Here is an 18,102-nt window from a genome sequence, read left to right on the forward strand (position 1 = left end):
CACAAGTGGGTGGCGACTGCGTTCGCGTGTGTGAACGATTTCATATGCGTATATGGCACAGCGTGAAGCCACGTCTGCATGTATGTACATAAGTGTGTGCACTTAAAGGAAAGATGCACAAACCGTTCTGGGTTTGGTGTCTCACTGCTGCCTTCTTCTTCAAAGTAATCTCTCTGATCCCCTCACTTCATCATTTTACATGGCCTATATGACACTCGTGGCACCTCACATGCAAGCGCACATGTACACATACTTAGGATCTTGTTTTTCTGAAGTGCTGGTGGGTTGTTATTGTACAGCCCACCCATATTTGTGCCACACTCCTGTAACGTCTGTGTGTGCAAAAACAGGCTCAGAGTTGCGTGTGTGGGAAAGGGGGTCCGGATGAGTGGAGGTTTTGGTGGCTTAGTTACAGTTTAAAGGGGGGGGGGGGTAAGCTAATTGTGCACAGGTGACTCCACACAGGTGCTCTTGCGTCTTTACACGTGTGTCTGTGAGAGAGTCACGCCATATTGATGGAGTAAAAAGAAGCATAAAAGGGGAAATCTAAGAAGAAAGAAAAGCGGATCAAAGAGATTTGCGAGGCTACCAGAAATGCCTGTCTTTCTGCAGCGGCTCGCCCCACCCTCAAAAAACCACCACATGCGGTCAGCTGTTTTTCAATAGGCAGACTGCAAATTTTCTCTCCAGGTCCGTGCCACTGATATTGAGCTGAATGCTCTCTGACAGGGGTGGTCTGTACGCCGTCCCGCAGCAGATGTTGCCGTTCCATTTTCTCTTTCATAGTTAGCTGCCCTTCAGAGAATTGAGCGGGAGGATGAAAACTGTCTCTGTTTATTACTGTGAGGAACCGTCGCTGAAGAGGCCCCGCTGACCCACTCAGGAAGGAATAACAAGCAAATTGAACAAGTCAACAAATGGACATCAGCCTTCCTTTCCCTCTGCTCCCACAACTCAGTTAAAGTCACAACATCATTTTAGCACGCTGACGATCAGCATGAATAGGCTTCAGAAATATGTTTCCTTTCAACAGGTTCCCTCTTCTCATCGTGGTTCGTCTGCTAAGTGCCTGTCAGGGCAATTTCTCTAATCAGTCAGCCGACTGCGGGAGGGAAAAGGCCGAGACATTCCTGTAGCATAGAAAAACATACAGGTGGAGTGGAGGAACAGTGAAATGATGGAGATGTGGGGAGAAAAGGACAATTGTTTTTTTGGGGGGGGTAGAGACATCTTTAGAGCTGCAAAGATGAATCGATTAATCGATTAGTTGTCAACTCTTGAATTAATCGGCAACTATTTTGATAATTGATTAGTCGGTTTTGGTCATTTTTTAAGACAAAAGTAAAAATTCTTTGATTCCAGCTTCTTAAATGTGAATATGTTCCAGTTTCTTCTCTCCTCTGTGACAGTAAACTGAATATATTTGAGTTGTGGACAAAACAAGACATTTGAGGACGCCATCTTTTATAGACCAAACAACTAATCGAATAATCGAGAAAAATAATCAACAGATTAATCGACTATGAAAATAATCGTTAGTCACAGCCCTAGACATCTTTACAGAAAAAGACATAAGTAGAGAGCTTGTCCCTTCAGGCATAAGCTGGGATTGACATACTGTATCACTATAACATTTAGACTACAGTTATTCTGTACAGTGACAGAGGCATGTTTGCGGTTTCAAGCTGTCAGTTTTACTATAGTCTCGCATTGCCAGACCTTCCTCCACAGAGCTGCGGAGGAGGGTTTTGGCTAGTCCACACTGCATTCTGGGATGGGAGAAAAATGTGCTCTGGTTTATTTGCATTTCTTTAAACCAATCACAATCGTCTAAGCGCCGCATGGAGCCCCGGTGCTTCTGCAAAATAGCCTCTGGAAGGAACTTGTTTTGGTGGAACGTGTGTACGTTCAAAAGTAGTTTTAGTCGTGCAACAGAAAACTCAGATTGGACAGATAGTCTAGCTAGCTGTCTGGATTTACCCTGCAGAGATCTGAGGAGCAGTTAATAGTCTTCATGAATCCACCGGAGTTTAAAATGGCAACACAAAGAAAGCGGAAGGTAATGGACATCCGGCCATAAAGAGTGATATCCGGCGGAATTTCCAGCGGCAACAGACCAATCCCGGAAGTGGAAGATCGTGGACATAGACTAGTTTTACTATAAAACCATCATCAGGAGGAGGTGGAGGTAATATATGAGAACTTTCAACTATTAGACCTACTATTGATAAAGGGTTTGTATCTCTTACTGGCAAAATCTTTAAATCCAGGCAGACCTAGCACGATTTTAACTGCAAATTGGTTGCCCCGGTTGCCAGATCAGTTGCCATTTGACATTCAGTCTGAGGCGGAGGACGATGTCTGCCTGAACAATGGACAAACAGACTTATATCTGGCACATCAGAAATTTAGTGTTCAAAAGTTGCATTATAAATTGTTGCAAGCTTGTTTTAAATTACTGGAGTAGTGTTTTACATATCGTTGCTAACTGTAGACGCCACTGCTGTATAAATAGAATGGAACTTCACTGGAAAAAAAGACCATATTATCCGTATCAGCCATCTGCAAGTCCGTATTCTTTCTTCTTGCTTTCAATTACAATTACACACACACACATTAGTAGTGCTGCCTTACTCTTTTACATGTTTTTGAGCAAATCTCCATAATATTGTTTACATAAATACTTTATTGTAATTGTCAATGTACAAAACTTACTGGGGGTTCTGTCTCTGTGCGAACACCCACATCGTCACTGGTCGATCAAACCACTTAAGCAGAAAGGGATTCAAACATGTAGTTTGAGGTGACAAAACAGAGATTATTAACAGTGTCTACCCAGTTTAAGGATTGTATGTTGTGCATAAATTATCTTCTTTTACGTTAGAGTCAATTAATCAATTAGATTTAACTGCATTTTTTGAGTGCAACTTTCCCCCCAAAAGCTCGTACCTCTAAGTTTTCCATGCTGCCAGGAGACCTTAAATAAGGTTTCCAGATTGCAAGCATCTTTCTTCTTCTTTTTTTTGGGGCATTTCTGCCTTTTTTTGATCGTAAAGCTGAGAGAGAAGGGGGAAGACATGCAGGAAAACCATCACAGGTCGGACTCAAACCCTGGACCTTCTGCATTGAGGAATAAACCTCTGCATATGTGCGCCCGCTGAGCTAACCGGCCACTGAAAGCATCTTTTAAAATCCTCAATGCCTACTGTGACACTTAGCCCTAGAGGCTGGACAGAGATAAGCAGAGACAATATGTGAAGGTGTACCAGTGGAGATAGGAAAGGAGCGAGGGAGTGCTCTTGTGATTCTGCAGGAAGCTGAGCTTAGATGCGTGAGCAGCACCGCAATTAATTTAATGTTCCCTCCTTAACGTTGTGGATATGGTATCCCGTTACACTGTATGCATGCATCTTTTGAGTTGAAATAGAATCAATATATAAAAGCCAGTGTAAATAAAATATTAACATATAACATCTTTTATTCAAGGAGTGCTTTCAAAATCCCAACAACTTTCAGAAAACAACAGTCAGAACAGCACAATTATAATTTGGTAATATATTCCGCCCCCAAAAAAATCCATATTAGATTCCTCTCTGATGCGCACACCAAAAAATCAACATGAGTTTGTGTCTTTTGAGGCACATCTGCTTTCAGAAAGTGGCTCACAATACAAGTAGACAGAAATTAGGACCACAACTCAGCCATTGTTCTCATGCTCCCTGGGTTTAAAAAAAAAGTCTTCCACACACACACACACACACACACACACACACACACACACACACACACACACACACACACACACACACACACACACACACACACACACACACACACACACACACACACACACACACACACACACACACACACACACACACCCCGCCTCGAGCCAAGGAAGGCCAGTGACATCAAGTGTATTCAATTCACAAGGAGGCATGTTGAGGAAATTTGAGTCACAGTTTGGGAAGGAGGTCTTTTCCCTCCACCAGAGTCGCTGTTGCTTGAATAACAGTGAGTGCTATCTTTGTCTGTAACTTCATTAACTGAAGGTGGAAGGGAACGAGCCTCGAAATAACAAACTCACAGCTCTGGCACTGAAAGCTAAGTGGAGACAAGCGTTCCCACACTGTATAGGAAATTAGAACGGAGGACCTGAAATTAAAACGAGGAGAACATGTTTTTAGTATAAAAAACAAACCAAAACTCTAAAGGCATGGGGAGCATATAATAATAATAATAATAATAATAATAATAATAGTAATAACAGAGCAAATAATCACTGAGGAGTTATTCAAAATACATACATACTGCTTGAATAAATACATTTCAAAAATACATATATGTTTATCTTTTCTTTTTGCTAGAAAACTGTTAACATTTGAAAGCAGCTATGTGTGTTTAAAATATGGCATTAAATCACTCGGTAACTGCTTTTATTGAAAGCCCCTGGACACAATGTGATTTCACCCATCTTCTTAAAGAAGCACTGCATACTGTACATTATTTCTGTGTCACAGCCAACGACTTCACACTGGAAAAAAAAAAAATTCAGATAGTTCAAGGAGATATGACGCAAATCCTTCCAACGACTCAATGTGTTTTCAGAAAGAAAATATCTGTATGATTGTGGATTAAGATGGAATATGTAACAGTGAAATATTGCATATCTGGGGTGCCCACTGAGAGGAGATTGGGCCTCTTTCTCTCCTGGAACAGCCACATATTGATCAAGGTTAGTGCTGAGGACGGAGTACAGGGAACACTGTTTTGAAAAAAAAAAAAATTCATAATATTTTCAGTAAAAAAGCTATAATATTTCAGGAAAAAAAACACAATATTTTGAGTCAATGTATTTTGGCAAAAAAAAGACTTGTCCTGTACCATTTTGGTTGTTATATTCCCAATTATATTTATTTGTTATATATATTTATATATTAAGAGAAAAGTCATACTTTTAACAGAATGAAATCTCACTGTGATTCCAAAAAAGTCACAATATATGAAGTCGTATATTTATGAGAAAAAAAATGAAGTTAGAACTTTTATTCAGAGAAGTCATGTTTTCGAGAGTATACCAACCAAAATGTCATAATTAGATTAGACTAAATGTGCATGTTTTAGCATTGCCTGACTCTCCATAAATACTATAAAAGGTATTTGCTTGCAAAAACCTTGTTAGTTCAACAGATTATTGGGTTATTCACAAAATGTTCTACTTATTTTTCATTCATTTCAGGACTCGGTTTGTTTAAAATTGTATATTTTTCGTAATGTTAGACTTGTTTCTGTAACATTACGACCGTTCCTGAAATATTACGACCTAATCACCCCGGTAGAGTGAGCCTAATACTCCGTTGCCGTATTTCTCTCTCAGAGAAAAACACATTCAGTCATCCCAGCCAAAAAAACGCCCAGTCATCTGGTAGAACTTCATGTTGAAGGGCCTGTAGAAGTCCCGTAGCCTCTGCACCACCTCAGGGTCAATGTTGGGATGGGTCCGCCCTTTGGTTTTGCCCAGGCAGTGGGGCTTGCTGCTGCCCTCTGCCTTCTTGAGGCACGGGAAACCCTTGGTCTGGTTGAAGTAAAAGTGTTTGTCTGTGATGATCCTCTTGAGCCCCAGGAAGTCCTGCACGCGGCCCAGCTCTCCGGCCGGGTCGCTGATCAGCCGCTCGCCGCTCACAAACAGGATCTGCTTCATGGGGAAGTACTGCAGCCAGTTGTCCAGGTGCTTGGCGTAGATGCCGATCTGGATGGCGCTCCACGAGGTGTCGATGAGCCCCGTAGTCCTGTTTTTGAAGGTGAGGCTCTCGAAAGAGGGGATGTCAGGCTTCTTGGACAGTGTCTGTGTGTAGTCCGAGATAGCCCTGGTGACGGGGTCCCTCACCACCACGATCACCTTGGTGTCCCGGGACATGGCGGATATTCTGGCTGGAGCCTCTCTGGTCACAAAGTAGCTGGGGGTTTTCTCCATGGTGATCTGGCCCTCCAGGGTCTTAGGCATCAGCTCCCTGGGAGGAGAAAAATAGAGGAAGAAAAAAAAGGAAGTGAGATATTTGTTTGACCTGCGCGCCGGACTGAATCCCACTGAGCAACTGTCACAGTTTTACAACCGCTCTTATTACAATAAACATTACAAACTGGATGAACTCAGGCTATGTCATCAAAAACTTTGAATCCAATCAATCAAGAATAACACTGGAAATAGTTTGTTTGCAGTCGTATATTTACTTGATCTCTATCGGGTATCTTTTTCTCCAAGCTCAATTAGCTGCCAAGAGGTGTGACCAAATGTTGATTTGAAGTTTTGGCGCAGCACCGCGCTCTGGATGGAAAAGACATTCTTGTGGTGATAGTATGCAGATGCTACCTCAAGTGTTCCTTAATGTAGCCTGAGGGCTTATGAAATCAAGAAGGGGACTCCCGTGGGTCTGTTTGAAAGGGGGTATTCTTTACTCTCATTTGGCGCGAAAAGGAGAATGTCAATCTCTATACCCATACTGTGGTAGTGCTGGTTATAAAATATTGATATTTGAGCAGAAAGGCCCTCTCGGCATAATTGATCACCTTCCTGTATTTCGCTTTTCACAACAAATGGTGGAAGAACATCAGAATAGTATTTCGAAATTGCAATTTCGCCTCCAGTGGATAGTGAGACATGTTCTTGTGGTGAAACATTGTATTTATTTGAAACACGTTTTGGGGAATTGCTCTGTTTGTAGGTGTTATAAACAGTTCCACACACAAAGTACCTATAGTCATAGATTTTTTTAAATGGGTTCCCTCCTAGTGATGAAAGTATACTCATAAGTAAAGGTCAACTAGACATAACCTCAATCAATCAATCAATCAATCAATCAATCAATCAATCAATCAGACTTTTCAGCACTTTTCATCAGAGGTGGGCCGTCAGGGCCAGCAAGGCCTTCTCTACTGGCCAAGAGATTGTTAGAATCAGAAAATTATATTTTTATAATTAAATTTTACATATTTCATATGTATTTTACAAAGTCTGTTCCCTACTCTCTCCCTCGGTTGTGCGGCTTCCAGTGCATTACATAAATTAGAGCTTTTAACCAATCAGATTTCTCCTCTGTGCTGTCTCCAGGTGAAACATCTACTCTGAGGCCTTCAGAATTTCGAGTGAATCCCTCTGCTTTTTAAGCAAATAGGGACAATGTTGTTGATTGTCATTTTCTGTATCCAGTCAAATTTCGAGGTTGCCCTGTTGGGCGTATAATCTTGCAGGCCAGAGACCTATGTCGGCATTTTTTGGACCAGTTTTTTTTGGACCATAGTTGCTGAGAAGCAAAACTAGCTAGCATCACATAACTGTAGCAGTAGTCTCACTTTGCCAGACCTTCCTCTGCGCTGAGGTAACGTCAATGCTGCTGCTGCCCTGCACCTGTATCGCTGCCCGCTGTTAGCCCCACCACCACCCCGGCATCCACCTGCTGGCTCCGGCCAGGGGGAAGCTACTTTATCGTCCCATGCTGCGAGGAGGTGAACTCTGGGCCGCAAACGCGGTGTTCTGCTGTTATAATAAACATTTCAAATGTGAGTTGTCTGACTGAAATGAAATCATTAAAAGCAGGAACCGTGCTGAACCAAGCTGAGGAAAAACGCCAACCTCACGTTATAACATTTATTTGGCAAAATGTCCTCATCCTTTCTGCCACAAACTCACAAAAAAAGATGGGAGACCAGCCAATCCGTTCGGCCACGCCACTCCTCTTTCTCCGCTTTCCTTCTGCCCAGTTGCCTTCACGACTCTGACCTTAAGCAAAGCGGGTAAAAGCAGCCCATGAATGATTAACACGCCCTCCCTCTGCCATTTAGAGCCTCTGCAGAATACAGCTTTAAAATTCAACAAAGTACAGAATGCAGGCGTTAATTATTCATCTGCTTGGCTTGAGCTGCTTTAAGCGAGGACTGGCGCTGACAAAGTGGCCCAGGCTGCTCCCGGGGTAGACGCAGTTTGCCACCCGTGACAGAACTACTGAGACCCTAAAGCACAGAGGTCCACGGATATTTCTGAAGAGCGCTCAAAACTTCAGTCTGTTGTTTACAGGACCGTGCGGTGGCAAGTTTCTTCCTACTGCTGAGTGTCTTTTTCTGATGTGATGGGCATCATTTTTTTTTTTTTCTGCCTTGCAGAAAGAGGCTGGTAAACAATCATGCTCCGTTTAACATTCACAGAATGAAATCACACAGAGGGCACCGAGATCTTTGCGGAGGACAAGCTTTACACAAACAGCGCACATTTTTAAAAGATACCAGCTGTCACAATGAACGTGGTGGTTTCACTGCAGCCCCCCCCAACCCCCCCCCCAACAAGTCCTCTAAATTAAATGACAAAACAGTTTTTAATTGGTCTCTAGAATGACAAGCATTTTCTGATCTGATGACCCTATCATCAGAACAACATGCAAACCACTGTTATAACAATTAAAGCATTTTCTGATCTTACACAACTAAGGTTTGGTTAGGTTTAGTCACAAAAACAACGTGTTTAAAGTTAGGGAATGATTGTTGTCATGGTTGAAAGAAACCAATGTTCACTGTCAGAAGAAAATGGGAAGCGACCAGTCGTACCCCCATGTCAAAATCCAACGTTTTGTTGACCTGGGCCTCCACCTTTCTGCGAACTTTGTTTTTCCTCACACTACTTTCCTCCAAGACTGCTAGAGGTCTTTGTCACTTGTAAATGTGTAATTTTGGGCATTTTCTGAAGCAAATTATGCTCTTTTCCTCAGTCAACAGTTATTTTTTCTCTCTCGCTTTTACAAAGAATACATTATAGAGACATTTGGACTATTCTTAGCACAGATATGGAACAAAATCAGTCCGCAAATTAATTCACAAAAAAAGACAATAAAACTGAAACCATGTCAGAGGAAGAATCCCAAACTGCTGAAGAGTCACGATTACGGAGGTGACATTACGAAGCCAAGTTTTCCTTGTGGTTGTTTCAGGGCTTTAAAAACAGCTGCTGGTTGAGCTCAGCGTATGTAGTGAAACAGATCTAAAAGCCATAAGTCAATACCTTCAGGGCAATGTCAAAACGCATCCATGCTACGTGGCTGAGTGGATGTCCTCTGTGAGGAACGGATCACGAGGTCAGCGCAAGGGGGACACACGCAGGAAGCGATCGATAAGAGGAAGAGCGGCAACACAGGTGCACTGATGTCTAGAACATCCTCCTGCAACGCTGACGGTTACCTGACCTCCAGAGTCCTCTCAGTATCTGCGAGCTCTCCTACAGCTGTGTAAAGAGCAGCACTGACAAGGCTCCTTTCCTCTCACATTAGCTCTGCCCCGTTGCCCCAAGAGTCCAGAGTGAGGCTGTATAATGGTGCTTTAAAAACAAACCCAATGCCACCTGGGACCGCAGTGGCTGCTAAGCTGACAAGTCGATAATAAAAGAACACAAAGACTAATTATCGACGGGGGATCATCAGACGCTGGCATCTTCCTGAGCGTCTTCCTGACAATACTGGCAACATGCTGATTTGGGAACCGCTAGACTTCTGAAACAACAGCCCTTACAGTACCACAAGTGTATGATGCAAAAGAGAACATTATTGGTTTATGAAAAAGAAATGAGCCCGTACTAAAGGAAGCATCCATATTTGATGGCGTGCGCCGAGCTTGTTCTGTGGTCGATGCACTCACAGCGGTGGTGTGTCGGTGCGAGGGCACTCTGGGGGGATTTTCAGGGTCAGTGAGGTATGTGGCATGGTGTGCAACATGAAGACCTCCATGTTTTAGAAGTCCAAGTATGGTCATAAGTCATAAAGCAATAATGTATCCAGGCTGATGTACACTTTATAGTTATTGGGAGAATGCTTTCCGGGTCATCAGTGGAGTGCAGTCTTATGAAACAGGTACTGGTTTAACGCCATTTTGTTCTGTTCAAATTTAAACATCACACCAGGCCTGTATCTAATTATTGGTGATTTTAATTCTGACGGATTTCACTGTTTTCGGCCGGATGTCGGTTACCTTCCGCTTTTTTTGTGTTGGAATTTTAAACTCCGGTTGATTTCTGAGGACTATGGTTAAATCAGGGTAAATCCAGACAGCCAGCTCGACTATCTGTCCAATCTGAGTTCTCTGTTGCACGACTAAAACAACTTTTGAACGTACACGTTCCACCAAAACAAGTTCCTTCCTGAGGCTATTTTGCAGAGGCACCGTGGCTCTGTCCGGCACTTAGCATCATCACGACGACCATGACGATTGTGATTGGTTTAAAGAAATGCCAAAAAAACAGAGGACATTTTATTCCATCCCGGAATGCTGTGTGGACTAGCCAGACCCTGCTCTGCAGCGCTGTGGAGGAAGGTCTGGCAAAGCGATACTAGGTATGCCACCAATTGAGCATTGCACAATTTTTTTTAAAGATCATTTTATTATTATTTGATAGGACAGCTGAAGACAGGAAAGGGAGGGAGAGAGAGGGGGGGATGACATGCAGCAAAGGGCCGTGGGTCAGTTTCGAACCCGGGCCACCGCGGTAAGGACTGAGCCTTCTTAAATGGGGCTCACTCACAACCAGGTGTTCTACTAGGGTGCCATGAGCATTGCACTTCTAATTATGTTTAGGTGTAATTATCCCTGGATCTTTTCCGGATCAGACTCATTGTTACCTCCGCTGAGGAGGTTATGTTTTTAGCTTTTTTTTAAGTTTGTTTGTTGGTGTCTGTCAGCAGAATTACGGAAGAACTCCAGGTCTGATTTTCATGAAACTTGGTGGATGTGTGTGGCATGGGCCAAGGAAGATCCCATTACATTTTGGGACAGATACACAAATTATTTCTCACTTTCGTTAACACTGCGAGACATTCATGTGGTGTCGGAATAATTGGAAAATTTACACTGCATTAACATTATGAAAAGGGCCTGCCTTGGCTGAGGTCTGTGCTCTCAGGGTGTCTTTTTAGTTCATACATTTATTGATACATGTTGCATTCGGGAAGGTTTTAGAAAGGGCTCGTTTTGGATTGTTTCCTAAGTTTTAGACCTGTGGAGCCCTCTAAAGCAAATCGGGAAATTTGAGGAGTTGAAAAAACGTTTTGATATTTGTTTTTGCCAGACAAACTATATTGTTGATTATTTTTATGCCCATTTTATCAATTAAGTGACAAATGCACCACAATGTATGTGTTATAGAAGTAAAGAACTTCAACTCTCAACTTTTAGGTTTGAGTTCGGCAAAGGAGCAAGGAACACAGGGAACGCAGTTTTACAGTAAGTGAACTACACATGGGGTATTTCTTTCCATTCTGCAGCAGAAGCATGCCGCGCTCTCTAATGAAACTTTATTGGCAGGGTAGGTGATGTAACAGATGACAAACTATCCAAGCGCTTGATATTCACTGCAGTTCCAGATCCTGCTTTGATGTCTTCATCCTACTGCTAAAATATGACTCCCCAAGCACGCTGATGCATGAAACACAGGCAGCGGGATCCACTCATGAAACAGAAACAGACCCAAACCGAATAAAGAAACACGGGACGTGAACCATGGCTTCCCTTTAAATCAAATTCATTGCTTTGGCATGCATATAAGTATTGGAGAGACACAAGAAAAAACACAGTTAGGATGACAAAAAAGTTTAGAACATTAAAAAACAACTTGTGTACATGACAGAACAAAACATGCTGTAATTGTACGTCGTTCCTCTCATATGGAACTAACTAGCTGGAGAGGAAGGCCAGGCAGCTCATTCAGGCAGCTCTTTTCCCTATTAAAAAACCCAATCCAATGTACACAGTAACGTGCAGTACATCACTCAATGCATCCTTTGTAGGCTCGTCTATAAAGTAACCACTTTGGAATAAAGGGCCTGACGCATCACTGCTTTCGTTTCCCTACTGAACAAATTTTTACTCGCAAACTAACTCAACTCTGCCCTCATATATAGTATAAGCTGTGACTCATGTCTGCCTGTTATATATAAATGCCAAAAAAGTCTGAATGTGCCCATAAGGTCTTATTTACTGTAAATCTGTTGCACACATAATATGACAACATGACATACTATGAATTAGGGAGAAGTAAAAAACTAACAAGTGATCAGCTCTGAATGGGCCGTTTCCTGGTGTTATCCTTCGCCTTTTAGAAAGGGACTTGGATCTGGGCCAATGTCTGCCAAATGACGGGAGTTGTAAAGACAAAGAGGCAAGTGGGCTTGAGTGCTGTCCACTTCACCCCCACAAGCCTTTGATTCATTTTTCCTCTTCCAGCAGGGAGCCCTGGCAGACATAACTACACTCCCACAGTGTTCCCCTGCCACTACCACCAGATAATAATCTTGTAATTGGCTCAATATTTCTGCTGTTTGCAGGCGAAGCAAAGGCCAGCGCCGCTCTTGGTGGCTTGGACTCACCAGATATTTTCCAGGTCAGTGGACGCTAGCGGAGGTCAGAGAGAAAAGAGGAGGAGGTACGGGGGTGATTTAGAGTAATGGCTGCTGCGCGGTGAGGTGAAAGCCCACTCCTCGGAGCTCGGGGCTTCACTGCTCTGCCGGCCTTGTGCAACAACACAACCTTAACCTGCCCTGCGGGCAGCAATCACTGCCGGCGCTGCCGCACATAACGGCATACAAATGAGAAACATGGCGTGGGATGTGCCGTGTAACAGCCTCTGCAAATGACTCTGGGAACACAACTGAATGACAAAATGACATGTTTGCTAATTCACATTCACACGTTTTAGGGGTGGGCAGCGCAACGTGGGCTTCATCATCTGCTGAGGCTGGACGGCGAGCAATCAGCTGTTTATAATTCATGGATTACAGGTGTGAGCTTCCCAACAGCAGACAGCCTTGGGCCAGGATAATTGTCCGTTTTATGACCCTGACAGTCTCCGTCCTCCAGGATCAGCCAACCTGACCTTATTTCCCCCCTCCACTAGATCCTCATGCCGTGTCACTGTCTCTGTCTGCACACCTGCACTTTATACCTCTAAATCCTCCTCCACCCCCCCATAGACAGATATGTAGTCTTCCAACATGGCTACATGGGATTACTGCCGTCTAAATTGCACAGCTTCCATATCACAGTTGAGTATCTTGAGTTTTCTGTTAAGGCATTTTAAAAACCGAATCAGGGACAAACGGTGTGCAGGATTGTATTCCTAACAAAGGCTACATCGTGTGTTTTTCCTCTCTGGTTGAAGGTGTGTCAATTATGGAAATCACCTGTTGTTGCCGTTGATTGAAAATAAAGCTTGCATGCTCACAGCTGCCCTTGACATATGAGTAGAGAGCCCTGTCTGTCAAGGAAGTCGAACTGAACTTTATTATTTCCCATCGATTTTCAGCTAATTCTGACGCTATACTTCAACTACATACATTTTGTGTGACTTTGTTCCTACGTGGTCTTAACTGGTCCAATCTGAAAAGGATGAGGAAAAGCAGTCAAAAAAAATCCTAATTAGTAATGCTTATTTTGTAGTCAGACCTGACATCTGAAAATCATCTTGTGCACTGTTTCGATGCAACCTTGGCCATTGTTTTAGGTTTTTCTTCCCATCGTTTCCCACGTCGTCCTACAGTAAGTAGCTTTATAGTGAAGCATGACTGTGGGGACATTGGCTAAAAAGAAATAGCTGGAGTAGTCATGCTGTGTTAGAATACAGAAACTGGTTATTTTACTAATTAAGCAAAAGCAAATTCTCAAGCAATTTGCAATTTCAGTTAAGTAGAAATTATCCAAGGTGGGCGCTCGAAATAAAGAGTGAAATCAGAGTGGTACATGGGAACTGTAGGGGGTCGGAAGCAATTATGAGAAACATACAATTACTAGATAAGAGTCGTCTATTCTTGGAAAACAAGATGGTTTTGATAAAGAGTGAGTAGGAAAGGAAAGAAAGCCTGCACGACACTGGGGACACATAAAATAACAATGTCACTGCGGATGAAAAACTTTGGAAATGTCAGCTTTTAAATAACAGGAACCTCATTGTCAGATTGATGATTTGGTGTGTTTCAAATTAGACGAAAAAGGATTTGAATGGGTTTCCAAAAGCTTGTGCTGGTTCTGTCTGGCAGGAGAGCAGGAACTTAGACTGAACATGCTAAACTTGTTTAAAGTTAAACCTCAGTGTCATTTAATAAAACAACTTTGTTAAAAACCTCCCAGTGATATTAAAAGATGGGGGGAACTTTGTAGGATAAAGCCTGCTGTCCTCCCTTGATGAAGGGAAAAACAATGAAGGAAAGTTAATCTAAAGTACAACACAAGAGTAGATGGGGGAAAAGACACATTGGAAATGCTACAATGTGTTGTGTTGTCTATTCTCATTTGTCGTAAGATTCAGTCACATTGGCTATTAGAAGGTGAAAGCATTCAAATACACTTGAAAAACAATGCTGGCCTGTTGCCATTGTAATTTCTCTCTGTTGAAATGTCTGGTTACTCTTGGAAAATTTCTGTTTTATATACAGTCAAATATATGAGACCTCATAATGTCTAGAAGGAAAAAAGAATCCGACCTATGCGATTTGTTACAGAGTGAACTTGATTATATATATATATATATATATATATATATAAAATCGTACACTGTTGTAAAAACATTTCTTTCATGACGTCTTGTATAAATAAATCTCCCTGCTGGACACTCGCCTTACCACTGAGCATCAAGTTTTTCCTTTTTTTTTCTTTCCATACAACGGCCGCTATGCGATTTCGTAAAAGATTAATAGAGTTAGCTTTGCAGTATGTTCTTATAAATTTATCAGCAGTGTTTTTAACGGAATACTTATTTTTTTCCGTGGTGCATAAGAAAAAAAAAAAAAAAGAAGCTTTATCTTTATGGCAACTTGCTTGTGTATTATTCACCATCTCTAACTGTGGTGGAAGAGTGACTGAGGGAGGCAAAGAGGTCGCAGGACACATTCAGGCCATCTGAGGCCTTTTAGACATCAACGAGCAAAGGCTGCTCACTTTTAGATTCAGACTGCATATCAGCAGAGAGGACAAGGGGGTGAGGTGGGTGAGAGTGATGAGGGGCACAGAGAGGGAGACCTAAAATAGAAGGAAGAAAGTAAACAGGCACAGACAGAAATATCCCATTTACAATAAGAGTATATACTTTACATGCTAAAGTAACTTTTAAAGCATCATTCTTATCTTAGTTTCATTTTTGACCTGATGGTTGCGCTAGATAAAAAAGTTAGGGAACCACCATTGTTATTGCAATTCATCCTGAGGGTAGTCTCGCATTGCCAGACCTTCCTCCACAGTGCTGCGGAGGAGGGTCTGGTTTGTCCACACAGCATTCCAGGATGTGAGAGAAACATGCTCTGGTTTATTGGCATTTAAGAACAAAAAAATAATCACAATGGTCTTGGGCGGTGCTGAGCGCCGGACGGAGCAACGGTGCCTCTGCAAAATAGCCTTGGGAAGGAACTTGTTTTGGTGGAACGTACAACGTTCAAAAGTTGTCGTGCAACTGAAAACTCAGAAAACCCAAAATGAGGGACATCCGGCAGATTTTCCGGCGGCATGTGAACAATCCCTTAAATGAAACTTCGTCGATTTAGACTATCCTGAGGGCAACATGAATGTCTGTACAAAAATGCATAACAACAGAGCCATTTTACTCAAAACCACAAATGTCAACCTCATGCTGGCGCTAGAGGACAGCTCAGGGCATCACCAGCCATCCTCTGGGGACCATGAATGTCTGTACCAAATTGCATGGCAATCCATTCAATGGTTGTTGAGATACTTCAGTCTAAAGTAGAGCATTCAACTGACAGTTCCGTCCCTAAAGCCAGGTTGTTACCGTCACTTAAAAACAAAAGTTGTGCTATGTACAAAATGCCAAATATAGTTGCCATGATAACCATGTATTCTCTGGTTCTGAATCTATATAGGTCTCCTATAACCTGAGGATGTTTTTTCTCTCGCAATTCTGTTCAGATCAAGTCAAAACTTAGCACTAATTATCTGTAACATTTCTGTGATGCAGTGATTTAGGTGAATTATAAAAATACATCTGAGGCTTGGAGAAATTGTTTCATTTTACACCTCCCCGGGTGGTTTGAGCAATTGAATTTCTAATTGGTTCACAATGCTTCTTTGGTGCTTTTACACCTGGATTTTCACTTGGATTTCACGTTGACATGGGATCACTCGAGATGCTTTTAAATGGCAGGTGTACAATAAAACGTGGCGAAAGTAAGCCGGGTAAAGCCTTTGTCCGAATTAGCTGAGATGCGGAACCGATTCTGTATATTGCCTGGAGAGTCTGACAAACCCACACAAACTGAAATGGAGCCAGCAGAGATAAGGCAATATTTTGGATTTAGTGATTCATGTTCCATCGAACCAAATTACTATAAGAACTAAATATAACTCGAACAGTAGCTCTGTATTTTATCTAATGTCATCACGTGGGGTTTATGTATCTCTGAATGGATTCTCAGACACAGCGCGCACATTACTTTTTCATATTTCTCTGACCCACTTGTTCAGAGTTATGTGGAGTCGGAGCATGTTGGAGACGACACGTGAGTGGGATCAGCTTTGGCAACAGCTCAATGCTATTTTTCTTTCTGCCAAGTCAGTTTTTAGGGTCTCAACAGCTTGTGGGAGATAAGGCACCTTGACTTGATTTAATACCAACGCTCATTTTCAAGGTATTGTGTTTCTTGAACGTTCACTTTTATACTGAAGGTGGCTTCATTCGGAAAATTCAAGTGGTCCTTCCATAGTCCTCCTTATCCTTTCTCTATAGTTTCTAGCATTGAAATAATTGGAGGAGAAAAAAGAGCCACTTGCCTCAAATGGAAACCATTTCAATGGGTATTTAAATTCTACATTTAAGCCTGATTTGAATACAAAAAAAAGCCCTGTGTCAAATGCATGAGAGCAAAATTAAATGTGAATTTGTTCAGAGCCAAATGGAAGGCTTTGAGGGGACTGCTCTGCAATAATTACCCATGACAAAAGGCTAGGGCTTTTGTCTTTGGGACCATTACCATGGTGATTTTCAAGCTGCTGAAACATTCAATATACACATTTCAGTCTGCTGAATATGCCACATAGACTTTCACCAAAAAGATATCTGTTATGAGACACATTTCTGCTGGCACAGATCCCGCCTGAGTGCCTCCACTGCTGCTGCTGTTGTTGAGAGGAGCAGCAAATCAAATATTAGAGCTCAGAAAAAGACATAAAACCTTGCGGTTTAAAAAAAAAATATAAAGGCTAAAGTCCGATAACTAAAGCCAAGTTTCAGATCCTTCTACGAACACAAAATGATGGGCTGGCAAAAAGACAATCCCTTCCCTCTTCTCTCTTTGTAGACTGAGGGACACTTCAGCATTACTCAACGAGCATTACTAAACATCTTTTCTCATTTCTCATCATGGTGATTTTGACTTTGTCATTTTATTAGGGTGAAAACTCGCAAATGTTCAGCCTATTGTGTAAGTTGATGTACTGTACTTTCATCTTTCTCCTTAAAAGTCCCATGGCATGAAAATTTCACTTTGAGTTTTTTTAACATTAATATGCATTTCCCCAGCCTGCCTATGGTCCCCCAGTGGCTAGAAATGGTGATAGGTGTAAACCGAGCCCTGGGTATCCTGCTCTGCCTTTGAGAAAATGAAAGCTCAGATGGGCCGATCTGGAATCCGTAATTATGAGGTCATAAGGAGCAAGGTTACCTCCCCTTTCTCTGCTTTGCCGGCCCAGAGAATTTGGCCCGCCCATGAGAGAGAGACATCATGGTTTTCAAATGAGCAAAGTGGCAGTTAGTCAAGGCCACACCCCCACCCTCCACCTTGCCCCCCCCCTCCCCTCTCCTCCTCAATAGCTACAGACACAGAAATGGCACATACTAAGGAAAGCTTATTGTGGGACTGGCTCTAGTGGCTGTAATTCTGCACCAACTGCAGACTTCAGATACAGTATTAGGGGACCAATAAGGCCTAAAAGCATCCAAAGAGCACCATGTCATGGGACCTTTAACAATTTTTTGGGATCTTCAATCAAGGAACAGCCCCACGAGGACATGGTGGTGTTTTTTTCTGTTCCCCTGTTGTTTGCTCTGCTCTATCCCTCGTCTCTTCCTGTATG

At 42.4% G+C, this 18,102-nt stretch overlaps 1 protein-coding gene across 1 annotated transcript in view; it reads right to left on the reverse strand.

Annotated features, from left to right (window-relative positions):
- Positions 1 to 4,419: 4,419 nt before the first annotated feature.
- Positions 4,420 to 18,102, reverse strand: part of LOC120550934 (heparan sulfate glucosamine 3-O-sulfotransferase 3A1-like) — a 33,203-nt gene continuing 19,520 nt past the window's right edge. The window contains exon 2 of the mRNA XM_039787936.1: positions 4,420 to 6,011. Within this exon, the coding sequence (XP_039643870.1) occupies positions 5,390 to 6,011 (622 nt within the window). The 3' untranslated portion in view covers positions 4,420 to 5,389. The remainder of the gene's footprint in view (positions 6,012 to 18,102) is intronic.

The sequence above is a fragment of the Perca fluviatilis genome, chromosome 21 (assembly GCF_010015445.1).
Source record: "Perca fluviatilis chromosome 21, GENO_Pfluv_1.0, whole genome shotgun sequence".
Taxonomy (NCBI): Eukaryota; Metazoa; Chordata; class Actinopteri; order Perciformes; family Percidae; genus Perca; species Perca fluviatilis.